General features: G+C 41.2%; 1 protein-coding gene across 1 annotated transcript in view; it reads right to left on the bottom strand.

The window, feature by feature from the left end:
• Positions 1-23,727, bottom strand: part of LOC136750401 (anoctamin-4) — an 85,876-nt gene that overhangs the window by 29,439 nt on the left and 32,710 nt on the right. The window contains exons 5-7 of the mRNA XM_066705464.1: positions 15,617-15,717; positions 8,271-8,315; positions 6,388-6,519 (exon numbers count right to left, since the gene is read on the bottom strand). Of these exons, the coding sequence (XP_066561561.1) occupies positions 6,388-6,519; positions 8,271-8,315; positions 15,617-15,717 (278 nt within the window). The remainder of the gene's footprint in view (positions 1-6,387; positions 6,520-8,270; positions 8,316-15,616; positions 15,718-23,727) is intronic.

Here is a 23,727-nt window from a genome sequence, read left to right as displayed (position 1 = left end):
TAATTAAAAGATTTCATGCAATCATCTCCGTCTCTGGGAGCATCCCACACAACCTCAGTTGGAGAGATGCCAAATCAAAGACATCCAAAGCAAAACACACAGTTTAAACCATGCTGCAAAGAACAGAAACAAAAATAAGCCTCAAGATGATTGTGCAAAAAAGAAAGCCATATATTAGTGCAAAACAATAAACAGCCTGCATCTATGGCAGTTCAATCTGGTATCCAGCCATTCATTCCTTTTTTTTATTTCTCTTCAGCATTTGTAGTTGCATATGAAATAGCCAACTGTCCTGCAATTTGAAATAAATGGACTGGATCGAAAACCTAGCTGGTGGGGATGGTAAGGAATGAGATGTAAAAAAACAACAGTCCTCTAATCCATCAAATGATGTACAAACAACAAAGATCACTTAACACCTGCAACCCAGAAAATGAAACATTCAGACTTATTTTCTTGTCAATTATCAATTGCTTAAATGCAGCTTCTTAAGTGCAGTTTGTGTGCAGTTAATGTTGTTTTCCCAGTATACAAACATCTGTGTTTTGTTTGCGCTTCATTTGTTTTAATGAGCAACATTTCAATTGTTTTAACCACTCACTATGCATTTACAGTGGGGGAAAAAAGTATTTGATCCCTTGCTGATTTTGTACGTTTGCCCACTGACAAAGAAATGATCAGTCTATAATTTTAATGGTAGGTGTATGTTAACAGTGAGAGACAGAATAACAACAAAAAAATCCAGAAAAATGCATTTCAAAAAAGTTATACATTGATTTGCATGTTAATGAGGGAAATAAGTATTTGACCCCTTCGACTTAGTACTTGGTGGCAAAACCCTTGTTGGCAATCACAGAGGTCAGATGATTCTTGTAGTTGGCCACCAGGTTTGCACACATCTCAGGAGGGATTTTGTCCCACTCCTCTTTGCAGATCCTCTCCAAGTCATTAATGTTTCGAGGCTGACATTTGGCAACTCGAACCTTCAGCTCCCTCCACAGATTTTCTATGGGATTAAGGTCTGGAGACTGGCTAGGCCACTCCAGGACCTTAATGTGCTTCTTCTTGAGCCACTCCTTTGTTGCCTTGGCTGTGTGTTTGGAATGCTGGAATACCCATCCACGACCCATTTTCAATGCCATGGCTGAGGGAAGGAGGTTCTCACCCAAGATTTGATGGTACATGGCCCCGTCCATTGTCCCTTTGATGCAGTTGTCCTGTCCCCTTAGCAGAAAAACACCCCCAAAGCATAATGTTTCCACCTCCATGTTTGGCGGTGGGGATGGTGTTCTTGGGGTCATTCCTCCTCCTCAAAACACGGCGAGTTAAGTTGATGCCAAAGAGCTTGATTTTGGTCTCATCTGAGACCACTTTCACCCAGTTGGGGAGAATCATCCAGATGTTCATTGGCAAACTTCAGACGGGCCTATACATGTGCTTTCTTGAGCAGGGGGGCCTTGCGGGCGCTGCAGGATTTCAGTCCTTCACGGCGTAGTGTGTTACCAATTGTTTTCTTGGTGACTATGGTCCCAGCTACCTTGAGATCATTAACAAGATCCTCCCGTGTAGTTCTGGGATGATTCCTCACCGTTCTCATGATCATTGGAACTCCACGAGGTGAGATCTTGCATGGAGCCCCAGACCGAGGGAGACTGACAGTTATTTTGTGTTTCTTCCATTTGCAAATAATCGCACCAACTGTTGTCACCTTCTCACCAAGCTGCTTGGCGATGGTCTTGTAGCCCATTCCAGCCTTGTGTAGGTCTACAATCTTGTCCCTGACATCCTTGGACAGCTCTTTGGTCTTGGCCATGGTGGAGAGTTTGGAATCTGATTGATTGATTGCTTCTGTGGACAGGTGTCTTTTATACAGGTAACGAGCTGAGATTAGGAGCTCTCCTAATCTCAGCTCGTTACCTGTATAAAAGACACCTGGGAGCCAGAAATCTTGCTGATTGATAGGGGATCAAATACTTATTTCCCTCATTAACATGCAAATCAATTTATAACTTTTTTGAAATGCGTTTTTTTTTTTTTTTTTTTTGCTGTTATTCTGTCTCTCACTGTTAAAATACACCTACCATTAAAATTATAGACTGATCATTTCTTTGTCAGTGGGCAAACGTACAAAATCAGCAGGGGATCAAATACTTTTTTCCCTCACTGTAAATCCCCTAAAAGGCTCAGCACTGAGCTAAGCAGAGGGTATATTTTTATCTAAAGAATGTCCTTCAAAGACTAACCATGATACTAATGATTCTTATGTGCATAATACAAACTTAGCTTTGGCAATTTCAGATAATAATGATATTAAAGGGAAGCACAAAAATCAGCAAGCTCTTCTGAAAAGCCACTATGCACTATGAGTAGTTTGGGCTCGCTTTGTAAGGTACTCGATTTATAGAAATAAATATTAATTTAAATTGTGGATTGAATATAGGTGGTTTACAGTGCTACATTTCCTGATTGGGAAAACCTTGGGGTGAAATGTGCTCCTTAAATCTGCTGTGCATGTTGGGTAAGAGTAGAATTGTCGAGAAGCATGTTAAAAAAAAGTTAAAATGTGATCTAATTATGATAAAATCCTATATGACTCCACATCCCTTCCAAGAAGGCTGACTATGAGAATTTTCATATCTAAATTAAAATCAAGAGCCATCGATTAGGCAGGTAAAGCATAAAATAAAAGCTCTCAATCTATTTGTTATTCTAAGGGATACAAAACTATGATTTAACTCGATAAACTACTGCAGGAAAGAATATTCTGACATCCAGTTGCAGAATATATACTGCAAAGTATTATTTAGATAAAATCTTTGGTGGGTAAGATATATATATATATATATATATATATATATATATATATATATATATAGTTAATGAGTTATTTAAAATTTTCAACATGTGGAATATTTTGAACTTTATTAATTATTATTATTCATTTATCAAATTATACATTTATTTCCCCAGAAAATGAGTGCCATACCATCCCCTTACAAAGATAATGGCAATGAGCCTTTTTCCCCTATGATTTTTTATGAGATTGGAGAACATATTGGAAAGCATCTTGGACAAATCCTCCATATATAATCTTTCCAGATCCTTGATATCTTTCAGTGTGTGTTTATTGAGTGCCCTCATCAATTCAAACTACAGGTTTTCAATGGGATTCAAGCCATTGGAAAAAGGTTGATTTTGTGGACAATTAACCATTTCTTTGTGGATTTTGATGTGTACTTGAGGTCATTGTCTTGCTGGAAGATCCTCTTGGGGTGAAGTTTCAGGCAACCAAGTTTTTGGCTAAAAGGTTCTTGTACTTGGTAGAGTTCATGATACTGTTGACCTTAACAAGGGCCCCAGAACCAGTGGAAGCAAAATAGCCCTATCAAAATAGAGTTCTATTTTTGTCTCATCCAACCTGGTTACAATCCAAGTGCCAATGCCGTTTAGCAAACTCATGGTGTTTACATTTGTTGGTTGTTCACAATAAAGGCTTTTTTTTCTGGCAATACTTCCAAACAGGCTATTGGCATGGAGGTGGCATGTATTTATAGGTTTGGAGACTTGGTGACACCACGATGCAACCAAGTTTCTTTAATTTTCCAGCTGTGGCCCTTGGACTCTTCCTTGCCTCCCGAACCAGAGGTACCCGAGATGCACTTGCGCCCTCTACCAGGCAGGTTTACCACTGTTCCACTGGTTTTGAACTTCTTAATTATTGCTCTAATTGTGGTAAGATGTGTATTCATGTTTTTTTAACTATTGCCAGATTTATGAAGGTCAAGAACCATTTTTCTCTTTTCGTTTGTGAGTTCTTTGCCTTTCCCCATGATGATGGATGACAAATGGAATATACATGTGTGTTACCTAATTTTTATACTAGAGTCTTCTCTATTAATGGCTTTTTAAGTGTTCGATGTGTGGGTGACAATACATTTGCTAAATGTTTTAAATGGCCCACTCAGACAAGCCTACATACTATGTTTAAAGTAGTTTTACTATAACCTAAATGTGTGTGGTTATAGTGGCTGCTAATAAAAGACATTCAAAATCAGATTAGGTTACGTCTTCTCAGATTTTAAACTAAATCATTCTGTGACACATTCTCCTCAAATAATCCACACTTAAAGATAAATGCATCCCACACGTTTTTGTGAATCCATTAGTGTTTCTAGGCCTAATTCCTCAATGTCGTTTGATGGGCTGTCATACTCACAGACAACTTATTTGTTTAAAATAATAATCTACAACCAGACACTGTCTGGATTTTGGAGCACAATACCATTCATTATGATGCAGGCTCTAGCTATAGAGTTTGTGGAAGCTAGGTGATCTCATAGCCTTTTGTTTAGGGCAAAGTTAAAATCAAGTTAAACCTCAGGTGACAATACTAGGAAAACAAAAATGGACTCCTAAGAAACACAGCTTTAGTTAGATTCCTCAGAAGATAAAGCAAATATCAACATTTTATATGGTAAGAATTGTTCCTATATTGATTGGATCTCTCAGCTATTAGCAGACCCTCCAGACCTCACTAGAAATCTTATTTGCAGCAATCAACACCCATCTTTTATCAGCCTTCCACTACTTCCTCCTATATACCACTGGGTGACTTTGGATTTCTTCATAATATTCCTGACATTTATATGTAAGTTTCCCAATATTCAACCCCCCATTCTCTCTACCCTCTCTTCCTTTCCCATCACCCTGTTCTCTCTGCCTACTGTATCCTCCACTCCTTCTTCAATCTCCCTCTTCTCTCTCACCACCTAATCCTCCTCTTCAACTCCTACTTCAGCTCCCTGCGTAGCTCTGACCCTGTATCCAGTAAGTAATAAAGAAATACATGCTTTTGCTGCTAAGGGTGAGCAACACCTATGGGCTCAAATTAGCACCATAAGTAACGAATTCAAAATAAAAAATATTGTAAACAAAAAAAATTAAGTTGAGAAAAAATGTATGTTTAGATCAAAAATAAAACAATCGAAAACAAAATGTATAGAACTGTAAACAAAATAAATTATATCAAAAGCAAAAAAATTATAATTGAAAGGAAATAATGTTAAAGGAGAGCACTGGAGTCCCTGTCTTTGGTTGCGATGCTGCGAGCCTCGCTTTCACCGCCAGTTTCTTTGCTTTCGTTTTTTTTTTAATACGAGTTTTGGCACTGTTTTGTCATGAGGGCGGGGCTTAGAGGGAGGCGTAGGTCATGGCTCTCCATTGGTCCACTATGTTTGAGTGACGGTTCTTCCTCACCCAATCAGTGAGCAGGTGAGCTGGTCTGACAGTCACCACTATGCAACAAATCTTTGACTTTACCACTGATTGTACCCATAGAGTGGGTGCAACTACATGGCTTCGGAATTTAATTATGAAAAAGCATGTTTTAATGAAAATTATAGACAATCGCTTTCTACATATTACATATGTATTTATTTTATACAGCCTTTATTCTCATCTTTATTAATGGTGCCAGTAAATTGTAGGTGACTGTGCATAGGTGTATATGTATGTGTGTGTGTGTATGTGTGTGTGTTTCTTACCTAAACATAAACTGGGACATCACATGCTCTTAATGAATACAATGCCCCTACATTTGCCTCTTGCTAGATGATGTGAGCTCCATCAACCTGGCGCTGTGTTATCTGAGGAGCTTGTCCAGGTTAAATGAATATGAACATGATATTAAACACTTTACTGTGCACAGAGCAAGTGAATCCTGTGTTTTGTTTCATTCCTGTACAGGGGGGGAGGATATTTTGAAGAAGGCGGTGGGATCCAGTGTGGGGATTTTCCACCTGTTGACTGCAGGTCTATGAACACACACAGGATGTTTAAGAGTTCCTGGAATCGGCGGTGCTGTTGAAACCGTGACAGTCGATCACCATCTCACAAACAAATCACCCGAGAACCAGCCCAACCTGATCACTGATTGGGTTAGGAAGAACTGTCACTCAAACACAGTGGACAAATGGAGAGCCATGACCTACACCTCCCTCTAAGCCCCGCCCTCACGTCAAAACAGTGCCAAAACTCATAAACGAAAAAAAAAAGCAAAGAAACTGGCGGCGAAAGTGAGGCTCGCAGCATCACAACCAAAGACAGGGACTCCAGTGCTCTCGCTTTAACATTATTTCCTTTCAATAAATATTGTTTTGCTTTTTATATAATTATTTTTGTTTACAATTCCATACATTTTGATTTTGATTGTTTTGTTTTTGATCTCAACATCAATTTTTTCTCAACTTTATTTTTTTTGTTTACAATATTTTTTATTTTGAATTATGGTGCTAATTTGAGCCCATAATCACCTTGCAAGAAACACCACCAAAAAAGGCATGACATTCAGAAGCTGCCAGGACTCCCAACTAATGGGAAAGCACTCACTGGTGTATCCTCTGCTGACTGAAGGGGGCGGTATAGCTGTCATTCTCCTCCAGATCGGGTAGTGTGTCCTTGTCAAACTTCATTGGCTTTCGGGGCAACCATCCTCGAAACCTGCTTAATCGTTTCTCCATCCTGGCGCACAAGAAGAAAGGACAATGCGGGCATTAGTGCACATAGAAAGCATCGTGCTGTGCAGGCTCATAAACCTGGAAACCTCAAGCCCTATGCTGCAGAATAATAAATGAGGATGTCAATATGACTAGGTGATCACTTTCAGGGCATAGCATAGCACCAGCTCTTGTATTCCCTGGATTTGAAAAAACTCCCATGTATAGGGCTGTCATTAACAAGCATCTCCAACCCACCCACACGTATCTCTTATTAGAATATCTAACAGTTTATTTTGATCCTCATTCATACTTCCAATAACTAGGTCTGTCCCAGGTTGTCCTGTTTATACTGCAACTTTGAGCCAACTGTACATTTAAGCATTCTTTTTTTTTAACTTGATGGTTAATTACTCTTAGGAATTATCTGCAATCCCTCTGCTGGTTGCCACACTATCATTGAATGGATTTCCACATTGCTCTTTCTAGTGTAATGGCTTTACATTGAAGTTGGATATGGCTTATGTTACCTGGTGTAATTGCAGTGTGAATAATGATCACAATATCAAAAGAAAGCTTTTAAAGATTTTAGAAAGGTCTGGTACATTTTAAAGGTTTAAATCTAGGGATAACTGTACGTGTTGGAATGTGCATCATAAATTTAAGGCATATGGTCCAGGAGGTATTCAGCTGATTTTCAGGCATGTTCTGCCATAACTCTTTACAAAACTGCCTTTTTTGATTGGGCATTTAGGGCACATTCCTCTTAAAAATGTTTCAGACAGCATAAGTTCAGCTGCCTGTGAAGTTGACACTGTGTCGCTGGTTCTTCTTGTGTCAAACAACAAAAGATAAACCAGAAATCTACCCTATACAGTGATTCTTTAAGAATCAGGTTAGATCAAAAGTTATAGTAACACACAACAGGCAGAATAATCTGAGTAATAGATAGTCGACAGATTACTTCAATATATTTGCATTCTTATCTACAGGTGGGGGGGGGGTTTGCAGAAATTTGTAACTTATATAACATCCTGGTTCTATGAGTGATGGTAATAGGGACATACTTCATTTCATAAGAACTTGCAAATGCTTTAGAAACATCTTCAAATGGGGGGGGGGGGGGGGAACTGATGAGCCTAATATGAAAGATAATGCCAGAGGCCTATGCTTGTTGCAGGTTCAGGCAGTATACAACATAAGCAAACAGCCGAGGCACAACATTGTGGATAAAATTGTACAAAAATTAAACAAAACCACCATTGTGCTTTCATCAAGCATCCTCCAGGGTCAAATAATCCACAAAATAAAAAGACTGGCATTGTTCACTTCAGCTTCCATTATGTCCCTGGAGATTGCATGCTCTATATCAGGATTGGAATTTTTCACATAAACCTCATGGCATGCTACCTTTATAACCTACCCATCATCCCACCTTCTCTAGCCTTTTAAACTAAGGGAACGCTACCCTTCAGCAAGCAGAATGCCATATCAAATCCAGCACTTAAACTATGGCCTTCCCCATCTGAGCCACCAAGCCCCCTCACATGTATGTAGATTAAACCATCCACATTGAGTATGGAATATTACAAGGTTGATCAGAACAAAATGTTGGGCTTACTATGCAAAAAAAAAGGAGAGAGAAGCGAGCTGTACCCTATACAACTGGAGTAGATTGTGAAGATTTAGCACAGTTATGGTGAAAGGAAGCCAGGTGTCTTCCTATTGGACACTTCCACTTTTGCAAAGGAAATAGAGAATGCTGCTTTTACCAACCTGCTCATGAACTTGTACCGTCGGTGAAGGAAATAGATTTTTCTCCTGGAAGAACAGCAAAAATGAAGCCAGTCGAGAAGAAAACCCATCGTCAGTTACAGTAAGAACTAGCAAAGAAGGAAAGGAGAGTGAAGATAGAAGCCTGTAAGAGGTGGAGGAAGAGAGACTGAAAGGAGAGATTAAAAGATCAAGTCGGAGGGACAGGGGGAAAAAAACATGGGTGCTCGCCAAAGTGACGCAGCTCTCTCTGCAGTCATTTAGTCTCTCCTTTCTTCCATTCAAATGTGTCCCTCCATTTTAGATCTATAGGTGTTAGAAAGGATGTGTCAGTCAAATCTGAACACAATCTCAATGTCAATTTTACTGAGAAGCAAAGATTTTTTGTTCCCACCTGGAAATCCTTCTCTTGGCAGACCTCTCACACATTCTAGGTCAATTGGTGTGGTTCTTGAAAGAGTGTCTGCTTTTATCACGACAATCTACCAGGCTGCTAGGAATTCGCAGATATGGATGTGAAAGAATGATACATGCAGAACGAGGAAAAGCAAAGCAGAATGTGGAGTGCAGTATACAAAGGAGGTGGAAGGCAGATTTGCATTCTCTGGTTATTTGAGTGTATCATATATGAAAACACAATTCAGTGTGCCTGGGGCAGACTTAAAAATAAATAGATATACAGTAATAAAAAACACTCTCCACCCCCCCACCCCCAAGTGTAGTTTGCTTATGAAATTGCTAGTCAAAATCACACACTGAATATTGAATTTCTCTGGTAAAGAATTTCTCTTCATCCATGTTCTAACCACAAAGTCATTTTGCAGACTCCACTTACCACAGCATTGAAAAGGATGCAAAAGGTCTGATACTGATGATATCTGCAATAACCTATGAAATCCAATACTCTTTTTATTATCTCTTATTATTATTATTTTACTATACATATTGTGTTAATGTTCCTGGCCAAAATAATCAGCCAGTAATGTCTGCCTTAATGTCATGTAATAGTCTCTCGGGGGTAAGGCATCTGAATTTTCGGTTTATCTGCAACGTCTCAGCTTGGGCTCATTATGTTCTGTGATTAATCCTAGTGACTGGATACACCTCGGTAAAGCACACAACAAGAACTTGTCAATAGGATCTACTTCTATTGAGACAACCCAAATCAAACACCCTTAAATTCCAATATCTGCAGATTGATTTTTGAAAGAAACAACCCACTGCTGCAGAGGGCACAACATTCATGTTTAGAAAGTAAAAAATTAATTAACAAACACACAAAGCAAAAACTATATAAAAAAAAAACTAAACGAAAAACAGACGACCACACAGAAAATCCTTGGATACAAGCAAGGGCCAAGCATTCCAGTGACTTATCTGCCCCAGGCGAGTTAAATAGAATCAGAAAGCATTTATGCAGTTTAAATTCAGCATGCAATACATAAAACAAACAATAACTACAGGAACTTGTTTGGATACAGATGTCAATGTGGACTTAGGACAATAACCTATAAGGTTGTTGGCTTTAAATTGGAAATTGCAGGACTGACATTGAATATGTTATCTGCATTGTCCCAGTTGGGTAGAAGTCCACATGACAAATTCTCCAGAATTATCAGGCCATCTTACAGCCTTCTCCTAGACCTGCCTGAATTTTTAGATTAGTATGGTTTGAGGGAGGTCCATTGGTAGGGCAAGGCTCAGGGGAAGGCAAGATCAATGTTTTATACCTGATCAGTGAATAATGAGAGGCCCTCAGTCTCCTGGAATGTCAATCAATGAGATTTTAGGAAAAGCTACAAATGATAAGATCCTGCAAGGTTTTCACAGATGCCTACAATGTTATAAATAGACATCAGCATCTCACTTCTTCATGAAGTGGTTTGGGCAATGTCAGGACATTTTCATGAGGTTTGTTGTGTCATGACGAAGTTGTTTATTTTGATGAATTAACCTCCACCTGTTTGCTTGAAAAGAAACAACATGACAAGGATTGTCTAACCATGACACAACAAAATCTGTATAATACCCCCAAATTATTCAAAAGATCTGGTGTTATCAGATTTTCTGCCTGAGGTTAGGAAAAAAACAAACAATCAAAGCCCACCTTATATCTAGCTGCCCATACACAGCTTTTAGTTAAAACTAATTTCTCTAAAAATTGTGTTTTTTTCCCATTTTAATAACCCTATTATTATAAGGCCTAAGAAAGTTCGTGGCTGTGTTGTGATCGGTTTACATACTACAGTGCCAATATAAAATGGTTGCATATTATTACAAATTTTACAGAAAAATAAAATAACAGTAATGAGTAATCATGGACGAATTGGAAGAATCATTCCAAAAAATAACGTAGTTTACCATTGATCTGTTTATTGTTCATGCATATGAAATCAAAATAAAATAAGTAAGATACATGGAAATGGTTTCAAATGTAGGTCATTTCACTTCGAAGCAGAAAGTCAAATTGTCTTTTGTTAATTTCACCTTTTTGAAACCATGCACAAAAAATGTTTAACTGGAGATGTGGCAGTTTGCTGTTGATTGTTTATATGCCCTCATTTAGTTTTGTTCTCCTCCACAGTTTTAAAAGTTCAAGGTTTTGTTTGGGGCAGGATTTGAAATTAAGATATAGTGCAATAGTTAGAGCTCCTTTGAGCTGAATTTCACCCTTTGGACTGCCTGCTCTTGGTCGGCTTAAATCTGTGATCACTGGACTCATCAATTACTAAACACACGGAAAACACAAATCAGCAACAAATACCCAGGGCTTCTGCATTACTGTATATTGACTGCTGGAATTTATAGATACAGATGCTTTTTCAATGTGGGTAAATTGAAAAGGGCTGTGTATGAAATGCATTCATTATTAATGCCTGTTAACAAGTGATGTATGGACCCATTTAATGCAAGGATCCCAGAATGCTTTGATTTCCTTGCCATGGTCAGCACTACTGGGGCAAGAGCTGCATAGAGATTTTAAAGGGACATGATTACACATCCGATGCTCTCAGATAACATTTTAGAATGATCCTTTCAGGCCCTTGAGTGTTAAATTATCGTGGAAATGTCTTTTCTTTAGCAACGAGTGGAGAAGTGACGTGAGGACCAACAAGGAGAAGTGACGGTTCTGATGTAAAACTACAGAGTTCAATTCTCAGAAATGAATAATATCCAAAGGGGAAAGTGAAAACACCACTTAAGGCCTCTAAGGAAAACAAAATTTAAATTATTTTCTGCATCTGCTTGAGATCACACTGATCGCACAGCACAGCACATATTAAAAGTAATGACATTGTGGTACATGCGTGGCTAAATACAATGCGTTAGTGAACAACCAAGTACTTTAATGGGAATGTGATCAAAATTAAATCAAAGGAGTGGCAATTCCTCAACCAAATCAACTGGAGGATGAAAAAAAACTAAAACAAAAAACAACTTAGTCATGACAAGTAATAAAATATTTAGGTTTTAATATAGCTTTTTGATTTTCTTTCAACTCAAAATAATTGATCAAGAAATAATTTTAACATCAAATTTTTGTATTTTTTGGCTGCAGCTTCTCAGGTTAATGTGTAGCATTTAAGACAAGACTAAAGCAATCAAAGTGCACTTTTCAATTACCAATCACAACCGGCCAATCCTACGGAAGCATATTGCTGCCACACATTAAAAAAAATATATATATATCACGTAATTACATGATAACTATCACATTTTTACGTGTTAGGGACTGATCACGTAATTACGTGTTAGGGAATTATCATGTTTTTACGTGATAGGGAATTGTCACATAATAACAAACTGAACTAGAATACAGGAGACAAAACAATGATGTCAGACGTTGAGGATTTTTTGTACGAACTTACTTTAGGTTGCTACTAACTCAATACTTATCCAATGACTTTTTAAATCACAAACACAATCAATCTTGAAAATATCTGTGAAAATAGCAACGCACCGTTTCGCTTTAATCAAAGTCCATGCGTCCAGATATTATTTACATCATCTTTATTTACACATTTTCTTCAAAACAAGGTACAGGTGGTTGAAAACCGGTCTGTGACCCAAACAATACACCATCTATCCCCCACACCATCCAATTTCCTGAACTATTTCACTATTTCACCCAATTATCAATTACATTAATTATCAAGTTATCAAATGAAAAATAATTTAATTATGTATACTCAATGCAACATACAGAAATACAAGTTAAACAAAACATATATTATAAATGTTTATTAATACATAAATTGGCTCCTACAAACATTACTATTTGAAGATCAGGAATATGTGTGTGATCATGGACAAACAGAGCATAGGAGTGCTCCTAATCTCAGCTCATTACCTGTATAAAAGACACCTGTCCACAGAAGGAATCAAACAATCAGATTCCAAACTCTCCACCATGGCCAAGACCAAAGAGCTGTCCAAGGATGTCAGGGACAAGATTGTAGACCTACACAAGGCTGGAATGGGCTACAAGACCATCGCCAAGCAGCTTGGTGAGATTATTCGCAAATGGAAGAAACACAAAATAACTGTCAGTCTCCCTCGGTCTGGGGCTCCATGCAAGATCTCACCTCGTGGAGTTTCAATGATCATGAGAACGGTGAGGAATCAGCCCAGAACTACACGGGAGGATCTTGTTAATGATCTCAAGGCAGCTGGGACCATAGTCACCAAGAAAACAATTGGTTACACACTATGCCATGAAGCACTGAAATCCTGCAGCACCCGCAAGGCCCCCCTGTTCAAGAAAGCACATGTACAGGCCCGTCTGAAGTTTGCCAATGAACATCTGGATGATTCAGAGGAGAACTGGGTGAAAGTGTTGTGGTCAGATGAGACCAAAATCAAGCTCTTTGGCATCAACTCAACTCGCCGTGTTTGGAGGAGGAGGAATGACCCCAAGAACACCATCCCCACCGTCAAACATGGAGGTGGAAACATTATGCTTTGGGGGTGTTTTTCTGCTAAGGGGACAGGACAACTGCACCACATCAAAGGGACGATGGACGGGGCCATGTACCATCAAATCTTGGGTGAGAACCTCCTTCCCTCAGCCAGGGCTTTGAAAATGGGTCGTGGATGGTATTCCAGCATGACAATAACACAAAACACACTGCCAAGGCAACAAAGGAGTGGCTCAAGAAGAAGCACATTAAGGTCCTGGAGTGGAATAGCCATCCTCCAGACTTTAATCCCATAGAAAATCTGTGGAGGAAGCTGAAGGTTCGAGTTGCCAAATGTCAGCCTCGAAACCTTAATGACTTGGAGAGGATCTGCAAAGAGGAGTGGGACAAAATCCCTCCTGAGATGTGTGCAAACCTGGTGGCCAACTACAAGAAACATCTGACCTCTGTGATTGCCAACAAAGGTTTTGCCACCAAGTACTAAGTCGAAGGGGTCAAATACTTATTTCCCTCATTAACATGCAAATCAATGTATAACTTTTTTGAAATGCATTTTTCTGGATTTTTTTGTTGTTATTCTGTCTCTCACTATTAACATACACCTACCATTAAAATTATAGACTGATCATTTCTTTGTCAGTGGGCAAACATACAAAATCAGCAGGGGATCAAATACTTTTTTCCCCCACTGTACACGCAGTATATATGACTCCCCAAGCTTATTTGTAACATTCACACATTATTATTATCTTGAGTAAAACAAACATACATAGACGCATGCACAAAACATGCCTATACACATGCTGAACTTAATATGTGTATTTTCTGAATATATGACCTCCATTCCTTGAAATGTCTAGTATAATCAGTATTTTACCATAGTGAAATTGCAGTATTATGGGATTTAGTTTATAAAACAGCTTTGTTGAAAAACTTAAATTGAAATGTCAACCTTTGCACAATAAATGTACATGTTGCTTAATTTAAGATAAACATTTTGCAAAAGAATCGTTGTTTCTTAAGGATACACCTGAGTGTCCTAATGTTTATTATGACATGGTGTACATGAGCCAAATACTGTAACATTTCCCTAGGGCTAAATCCCAACCTATAGTAATTTCGTACAAAATCCCTAACGTCTGACATCGCTGTTTTGTCTCCTGTATTCTAGTTCAGTCTGTTATTATGTGACAATTCCCTATCACGTAAAAACGTGATAATTCCCTAACACATAAAAACATGATAATTCCCTAACACGTAATTATGTGATAAGTCCCTAACATGTAAAAACATGATAGTTATCACGTAATTACGTGATATATATTTTTCTTTTATGTGTGGCAGCAATACGCTTCCGTACAATCCAGCAGGGAAGAGAGCAATAAGAGGCCCTGCAGGGTTAGTAGTTAGTAGCCATGCTCATTCAGTTAAAGCCAACACTCCCCTTCAGCCTACATCTTACTCCACATCACCTCACATGTAGAGTATCTGACTATACAACTCCATTGTTTTATACTTATTAACTGTCTACTTCATGTACGTTGCTTAAGGTTTACAGATTGATTTAATTAATTTTGTTTAATTGCCAATTATTCATATTTTCTCAATTATTTCATTTAAAGTCACCAATACATGCAATACTACCTCTTCTGTGTGCAGTTAAGTAATATATATATATATATATATATATACACACACACAGACACACTTCAAATGTGAATTGGATTTATTTAATCTGTCCAAATGAAAAAAAAAGAAAAGTAAAATGTTCTTACTGTACGCATCGTATAAATAGATTGTACAACTGCAGTTAGACAAAGGCAGTTCTGTAACATTCAACTGTGCATATTTCCAGTGTTTGAATAATGAATAGGACTATCACCTTAGGAGACTTAAACAGCTGGGTCTCCTGCCAGTATGCCGAACTGGAAGTCAATGTACTGTGCATTACATTCCCAACACGTGTCTGTGGCTACCAAACAAGTATAACTGAAGACCTGATCTAGTCCGATATACTTTTGGAACTCTAAAAAACAGGCAAATAATTCAACTACATTTAATGAGCTTGTTTTTCAATTGGAATTTCAAAGGTAATACACTTTGGTCTAATAATGTTAGTTAAACACTACCATGTGCATCATGGGAGCAATAGAGTATACTTTCTGGAAGCTGATTGAGAAGAAATGACTCAAGGTAACATCCACCTACATATACATAATTACTGTGAGCAATGTTGTATTATCTGTGCCTCTGTTTATTTCAGGTCACCCATAGCGGAGACAGACCCTTTGAGCGGTCTTTTGAATGTCAAGCTTTTCTTTTTTTGTGTCTAAAATGTAATTCCTGTGAAACCAGGTTAAAACAACAAATTTAGTGTTCTGAACATGAAATGCTGGTAGCTGAAGATGGAGAGGGAAGAACTGCACCTACCTGAAAGGCATTCGTATGTTCATTAGCTCTGCGTATCTGCAAAGGACTTCCCAGGGGGCGTGCAACTTCAGAAAAATTATATCGCTGTTTGTTATGGAGGACTGCAAAACAACAACACACACAGAATACATTAGACATGCAGAAAGTTCATTCATATATACAGGTCAAGTATGGACAAATTAATCTATTAAATGGGTCCCAAGAGATGGAAAAAGAGCTAGAAGAACACAAAAAAAAAGTTAGGATGGTTAAATAATCCTTTGCAAGGGTGACATGGAAAGTGGAAGCTATAGATTGAATCAAGTGGAAACATCTTGGGGAGGCCTTCAACCAGCAGTGGATCGATATAGGCTGATAATGGTGATAATGAGGTGATACACATCAGATAGGTTTTTCTATAATGTTTGTGGGCAGGTATTGTTGTCAGTACAGTGAGTACAGTACAGATAAGCTCATAGAAGTGGTATTTTATTAAAGAATTGGTATAACATTATGGTTTGTAGAAAAATGCTTACAGCTAAACAACAGAAGTCTTCTGTCAAATAACAATATTTCTAATTGAACAGCTCCCCTGAGAAATACGTTGGTTTTTATTTAAGCTAGAAAAAAGCATTTATTTTATGAAAAGCCTTATAGATTTCATTGAAAAGATATGTGTGGCAGGAGAAAAAAAAAAGTGAAAATCGCTTAGATTTTCTATTTTGGGGGGAAAGTGCCACTGACTCTGATTTTAGAAATTAATCAAAGATGGCCTATATACAGCCAAGGCCTTGAAGGAAGAAAAATCTGCAAAAACACCTCCATTCTCCATTGCCATTTTCCACCTAATGAAGTGAATGATAAAATTTTGTGATCTATCAGACATTTCTTTCTTATTCTAACACCAAATATTAAATATTAAAATCAACCTAATGCTTGACTGATGTACTGGTACACATAGTATGTAGGGCCATATTATATCTGCACTAAGACTGGCATAACCTGCTTGGTTTAACAAAACATTTAGATGGGGGTGAAAATGAGAGTAGGGATACTAATACTATTAATACAATTAAGGCTCTCTTCTATTTTCATTACCTAGCCATGCTCTGTCAGTCCGTGAATCAATACACTGTCTGCTATTTTTAAAGAGCCATTTGAGTCAAAGTGTTGAAAGCTACTAGACCCAGATGATGTTACAAACTTCATCCACTTAACAGAAGCCTGTGTTCAGACACAGAACAAATAATTTGCACACAATCAGCTGAAGTTCAGGGTGCTTCACCACAAGACGTCACTGCAAGCACTCGGTCCATCTATGGGAGAAACTTGCATCACTCCGGATATGGTACAGGAATAGCCAAGACTAGAGTGCAGAGAACCTACATGCAAAATCATAAGTATCCCAGAGAGCACTTGCATCTTTTACCTTGTGATTTACTTATAGACATGACACATGAGTAAAAATGGGCTAGCTCTTGTCATGGTGCTTTCTGAGTCATGACAATTGGACAATTGCACAGCAGTTTTCATTTTAGGAATTGAAAAAAAAAGAAAAAAAATCGTGTTAAAGACACCATACTGGAATATATATGTGCTACTTGTTATCAGATAAAGATGGGTCCCTAGATCCGCCACAAATAAGGTTCCCAAAGGAGTATTGTGGAAATGGGCCTGCACCATTCTGTGTTTTGAAGTGATGACAGAGCATCAAGCCTCTGTACAGAAATGCAAAGGAAAATGTGCTTCATTCAGAGCAGAAATGCCATTCTTCAATACACAAAAAGAACATTTGTAAACAGGCCAGTTTGTGTGTGTTTTAACTCCTTCCTACTCCTGACTTTAAATAGTTTTGTTCATGACTTAGGGAATAAATAAAAAAGAAATAAAACAAAGTCAACACAAAAGGCTGTTAACTGAATATTACTTGTTAGCTGATACAAAATAACTACTTTTATTTTATTAGCAGTGTTTTCTACCAATTAACCAATCAATTTAACAAATGCCAGCCTAAGCCTGTAATTTGTTTATATTTATTTTCTTTAATAATTTTCTCTGAGATGTTGATTTCAACATACTGAATTGGCTCTACTCGACGATATAGTATACTAGAAAACAAGAACATAATGACTGGGACTATTTCAATCAATCAATCAATCAATTTTTATTTGTATACCACCCTTCGCAGGGTAGCCACAGAGCGCTTTACAGACTGGTAAACATACAACAAACGTATAGCAAAATAAAAAAACATAAATACAATAAAATCAAATATAGACCTGTACATTTTACATGATCTAGAATAAAGTGAGTGAACATTTAAGTAAATAAACCATTTAGGCACGGAGGAGAGAAAAACAAAAAACTCCTATGGATGGCATGTAGGAGAAAATGAATGATTTGTCATTTTCTGTCCAACAAATATACCTACATTTCAATGTCTTTTGTGCAGACTGTTTGTTTATGTAAGTCTACCTCCCCCATCGAGACATTCTGAAGCATCGCTAGTCCACTGTATTTCACTCTAGTGCCCTTGCACCTGCCCATTCAAGGTCAAGAAATCTCATTTTATAAGAAAATTTAAAAAGGGCACATCACTGCCACTAATAAAATATTGGTTACACACTGGAGGCCTCCCCACTGGATCCATACTTTCTCTTGACATTATCTAGATGGAGCTTTCAAAATCTCAAATGTATGGTGTCAGGAAGAGGAATGTGGAGACCTGGAGCACCCTGCCGAAGCAAATAAATCCCCATTCCTAAAGCATGTGTTTTTCAGACATACTCTCTTTTTTTGAAGTCCTCTGAGTAAAAATAGAAAGTCAGGGGTTAACTACCATAGGTGGAGATATATTTTACGAAGGAATAAATCATATTTTGTCAGTGTATTTTTATATTTCTTTAAATTATATACATTTGTTCATGGACAATACAAATCTACAGGGAAACCTCGATACAATAAGAACAGAACTTGCGCCAGTGTGCTGGGCATTCTGAAAATGGGAACACACACACAGACACACAATCACTTAACTGCAGGTCCTCTCAGCGTGGCACATTACTCTAACCTTTCTACATGAGCTAATCTGCAGCGGACATCCACGTGTGCATTGTTTTTTATTTTCTCCTGACTCCAGAGTTAGAGCTCTGAATTAAACAGGGTCAGGCAAAGACAAGGGCAAATTACTTCAATGTGAACAGATCCTGAGGGATGAGGAATTTATTACTGCTACAATGACAGCTAATTTTCAGCTGGAATGGAGGGAGAGACTCTATCCTCCTCTCCCACCTCCCCTTCCTCTCCGAATGCCACACACTCCTCTTGCTGTGGAGAATTACAGAGAGCAGTTGCTGAGCAGTACTGCCATAGCCCTGTCTGTGGGTCCTCTATTGACACCGCATGTAAAATAACCTTCATCTAAGCTTGTGAAGATGCGCTGAACAGCTGATATTGCTTTATTACTCCTGTATGCTTCAGGATCATGGACATTTACCACTGCAATTACACAATTAAAGAGGCTGAAATGATGACACAATCATCGGTTACATATGAAAATGAAAGCCCAAGAAATGTACAAGAACGTTCTACTACCTATAAAGCACAATACATTTTTGCTTTTTGGATAATACCGCGATCAAGGCAAGTCCTATCAGGGCCAATTGGAGAACATTGGAGCACTGGAAAACGGGAGAACAAGAGAGTAGTACAGAAATATGACGTGACAACGGTAATGAACTTTGGATTTGAACTTAACCACGATGCTGGAATATGGACTTTGATTGTTTGTGTTTAATTACTTCTGCGTGTAGTGAGGGACATGTGTAGTTTTATGTCTGTCTTATTATGTTTCTAATTCCCATATATCCAACCCCTGCCCCTGCCACAATCACTGTTGCGCATTTCCTAAAACCCGCCTTCCGATCCCAGACACAACTGCTATACATATAAATATCTAAATAACTAAATAACTAATGGTCTAAATAACTAATAAGTAAAAGTGTGGCTACAAAATTTAATTTTCTTTATATATTTTTGCCTTATTTGGGCCAGCACCCCATAGAAGTGAAGACGCTGTAGTGCACAGATGTTAAGTTCCCTTTCAAATCGAAAGACAGCCATTACCTAATGGGAAGAGCCTTCTGACCTGCCAATCATTGAAAACATGTACCAAAGCTGCCCAGTAGGGGCCCTGCTGTCAGGAGAGACCCGCCCCCGGCGTCTGTGAAAAGTCTCCTCCTGACGTAGCTCCTGCCATTTCTTCTTTCATCTGCCAGTGAATGTGCTGATGGTTTCGATTGCGACCCTGAAGCTTTAGAAGTACGCTCCCCTACTCTATGGAGTTAGGTTTCCTCAACGGATTATATGCTTTGATTATTCTTCTCTATATCTATCTCTTCAGAGCTCAGACTACGGTCTTTTCTCTATTATTATTTGCGTTTTCAGCTAATCTTGGAGGTAAGTGTGCATTAGGAGTCTCGCTCGGAGCCGGCATCGGTCCCTCCTCTGGGATCTACTGCACGATTTTACTTTCTGTACCATTTTTATCCTTTTTACAGATTCGAGTGGCGATAGGAGAGGATAGACTATTCTGGGATCTCGACCTCTGTCGGCGGATTTTAACTCGCTCGACACGCTGAAAACAGCTCTCGACACCGAGCTCGTCGATCCCTCGACCTTGTCGACATTGTTCAACCTCGTCGATCCCTTGACTCTACTGTCAACATCGATCAACCCCGTTGATCCCTCGACCCCGCTGTCGACATCGACCTACCTCATCGATTCCTCGACCATCAACCTCTCGACAAGCTCACATCGACCCGCTCTCGACCTCTGGACACCCGTGTCGATCTCTCAGACCTCGACGTTGACAACCTCGACTTCATCATCAAGGGGGACAGTCTCAGAGCGGAGGACTTTGGTGAAGTGCTTCTACCACGAGAGCTGTCGATATACTTGGAGGGTCTGGACGTGGACGATCTAGAGACGGACCTTCTCACAGGCATGAAGCCGAAAGGGGCTTTCCATCGCTGTTCCGGATGTCAGGGCAAGCTGCCCTCAGACGATGGACACGATCTGTGCGTGTGTTGCCTAAGAGAGCACGCCAGGAATGCCAGGAACGGGAGAAGGCAGCTGTGTGCATTGTGCGGCTTTTACTGAGGCAACGTGCCGTAAGAGGGCTAGAAACTCCCCGTCTGCCAGCCATCGCAGCAGAAGCTCCACTCAGCACTCCTCTGTGGGCTCTGCTCTGCGGGGGACCGTAGCGAGCACTTCTCCAGGGTGGAGACACTCGTCCTCATCCCGCTCCTCCTCAGCGAGAGTGCAGTCGGCTTCTCCATCTCCACCTCCACCTCTTCACAGACACTCCCCTAGGAGGAGAGCACGCTTTCCGAGACGCAGATCCCCGAGGGCGAGCCGCTCCCGCTCCCGATCAGCGAGGCACTCCACTCCGCGAACCCCTCCACGCCGCAGGAGACAAGAGAATGAAGGGATTGCATCACTATTAAAAACAGTTGGGGTGCTGGTGGACAGGCTGGACTCTCAACAACAAATACTGAACACGGTCTTCCATCTTCCGACTGGAGAGAAAGCCCCCCGTCTTCCCCAGCCGCCGCCCCGACTACCACCGCCACCAGAAGAGGCATTATCTCACGTGGCTTCTCATTCCGATATCTCGGATGCGCTTTCCTTTGCGGAAGAGACTGACAGAGCGAGCTCAGTGTCGGAACCGTTTCAGGGGCTGAGCGTGGAGTTCAAGGCTCTGATGAGGCGGGCAGCTATGGCGGTGGACGTCCCATGGTGCGCCCAGGAACAGGTTCCCAAAAACCGATTCATCAGGGAGAGGATCGCGAGGCCCGCAGAAACACTCCCCTTGCTTGAAAACTATTTGGACATTGTACAGTCCACATGGAACCAGCCGGCGTTGGCCCCTGCGACTTCCAGACAGGCAGAGGTGATGTACGCAACAGCGGGGGTGGAACAAAAGGGACTGGGATCTTTCCCACCGATCAGGGACTTGGTGTCCAGGCTGGTCCAGGTGGGTGCTGTTTTGGGCAAGAAGCTGCTCTGCCCTAATAAACAGTGCAGGACGATGGACGTGATGCTGAAAAAGGCATATGCTGCGGAAACTTCAGCTGTCCAAGCCAATAATGCGCAGGCTATCCTCATCCTGTACATGGGGCACCTGACGGGACGCCTGAGGGAGCGCCAATCTATGGCGGATGTGGAGGAATTGGAGCTTGTCAACGCCTACATGGCGGCTTTGCTGCAAGAGGGAGCGAAGGCTATGGGGAGATCACTCGCAGCTATGGTGGCCGCCAGACGTCATCTGTGGCTGACGCAGGCGAAGCTCCAAGACAAAGAGAAGTCCATCCTCCTTGATGCTCCCATCACCCCGGGCCAGACGTTTGGAAAGTCAGTGGACCTCTCCATTGAGCGGTCAGTGAAGGCCAAAGAGTCGGCTTCCAAATATGCTGACCTCCAGCAGACGAGACGGCCGCCACAACACTGTCTGTGGGGACATCAGCAACCAAACAGACCGTGTCCGAGGCAGGGGAGACCTCATGCGAGACCGCAACAGCCCAGTGGCTCGCAGCCTGACCAGCGCTGCAGGGCCCAGCCGCCGGTGAGAGGAAAGAATAGACTCTCCAGCTGGAAGCCTAGGGGCAAAACAGACGCCCAGCAGCCCCCTGCGAAGCCGCAGGAGTGTCCCTGAAGGTGCGCGGCCGCCATCGCCAACCCCCAACCCCCACAAGCCTGACCGGACTCGACCAATGGCAAGCCTGACGATGACCCATGGATACGCCCTCCAATTCCACTCTGCCCCTTCAGGGGGGTGCTGCCCACTACTGTCGGATGTCCCGAAAGGGCTCAAGCTCTCTCTCAGGTGATCGCGGTGATGCGGGAGAAACAAGCGATACGACTAGTGGCCGCAGAGGACTCTCGAGCAGGCTTCTACTCGGGGAACTTCCTGGTGCCAAAGGAGGATGGAGGCTTCAGGCCCATTCTCGATCTGAGGGGCCTCAACATGTTTCTGAAGAAAAGACCGTTCCGCATGTTGACTGTACAGCGTATCCTCCAGTCCGTCCGGCCGGGCGACTGGTTCACGTCAATAGACCTCAGGGACGCCTACTTCCACGTCCCCATCCTCCCGGCGCACAGGAAATACTTGCACTTCGCCTTCCAGGGCCAGGCACATGGACGCAGCCTTGGCCCCCCTCAGGACAAAGGGGATAAGGATCCTGAACTACCTGGACAACTGGCTGGTGTGCGCAGACTCCAGGCTTCAGGCGGAGGAATACACAGCGGAGGTCATACGTCACGTGACTACACTGGGTCTCACAGTTCACACAGAGAAATGCTCCCTCGAGCCCGCACAGAGGCCGACTTTCCTGGGAATTAGACTGGACTCTCAAAAAATGCTTGCCTACCTGTCCAGAGACAGACTCGAGTCATTGGAGAAGTGCCTGGCATCATTCAGAAAGGCATCGACTCTACAGCTGGTGAAATTTCAAAGACTGTTGGGGCTGATGGCGGCCGACTCGAATATTCTCCCTCTGGGCCTGATGCACATGTGCCCATTGCAATGCTGGATAAACGCCCACAAGCTACACCCAGCGAGACACAAACACCGCCCACTGACAGTGACCGCAGCGTGCTGGCAGGCACTGTCCTGGTGGAGAAACCACAAAAATCTGCGCCTCGGATCCCCCCTCGGATGCCCGCACAGACGGGAAGTCATCACCACGGACGCCTCCGGAACAGGCGATCTGGATCTGGAGTGGGAGGGGAGTCCAAGGAGTGTGGAGCGGCCTCTGGTCAGCTGCACACATCAACATACTGGAGCTGCAAGCGGTGTGACTGTCGCTGCACCACTTTCGCCACGATCTGGCAGACAGACACGTCCTGGTCCGGACAGACAACACGTCAGTGGTGGCCTACATCAACCACCAGGGGGGCTTAGGCTCTCCCAGACTACATTGTGTGGCGTGCAGACTTCTCCTGTGGGCGCAAGACAATCTCCGCTCCATACAGGCAATACACCTGCCGGGCGTGTACAATACAGCGGCGGACGCCCTCTCCAGAGGAGGTCCGGACAGCTCGGAGTGGAGACTCAATCCTCAGGTAGTGGA

Source organism: Amia ocellicauda, chromosome 5, assembly GCF_036373705.1.
Source record: "Amia ocellicauda isolate fAmiCal2 chromosome 5, fAmiCal2.hap1, whole genome shotgun sequence".
NCBI lineage: Eukaryota > Metazoa > Chordata > Actinopteri > Amiiformes > Amiidae > Amia > Amia ocellicauda.
This window is presented reverse-complemented; position numbering and strand designations above follow the sequence as displayed.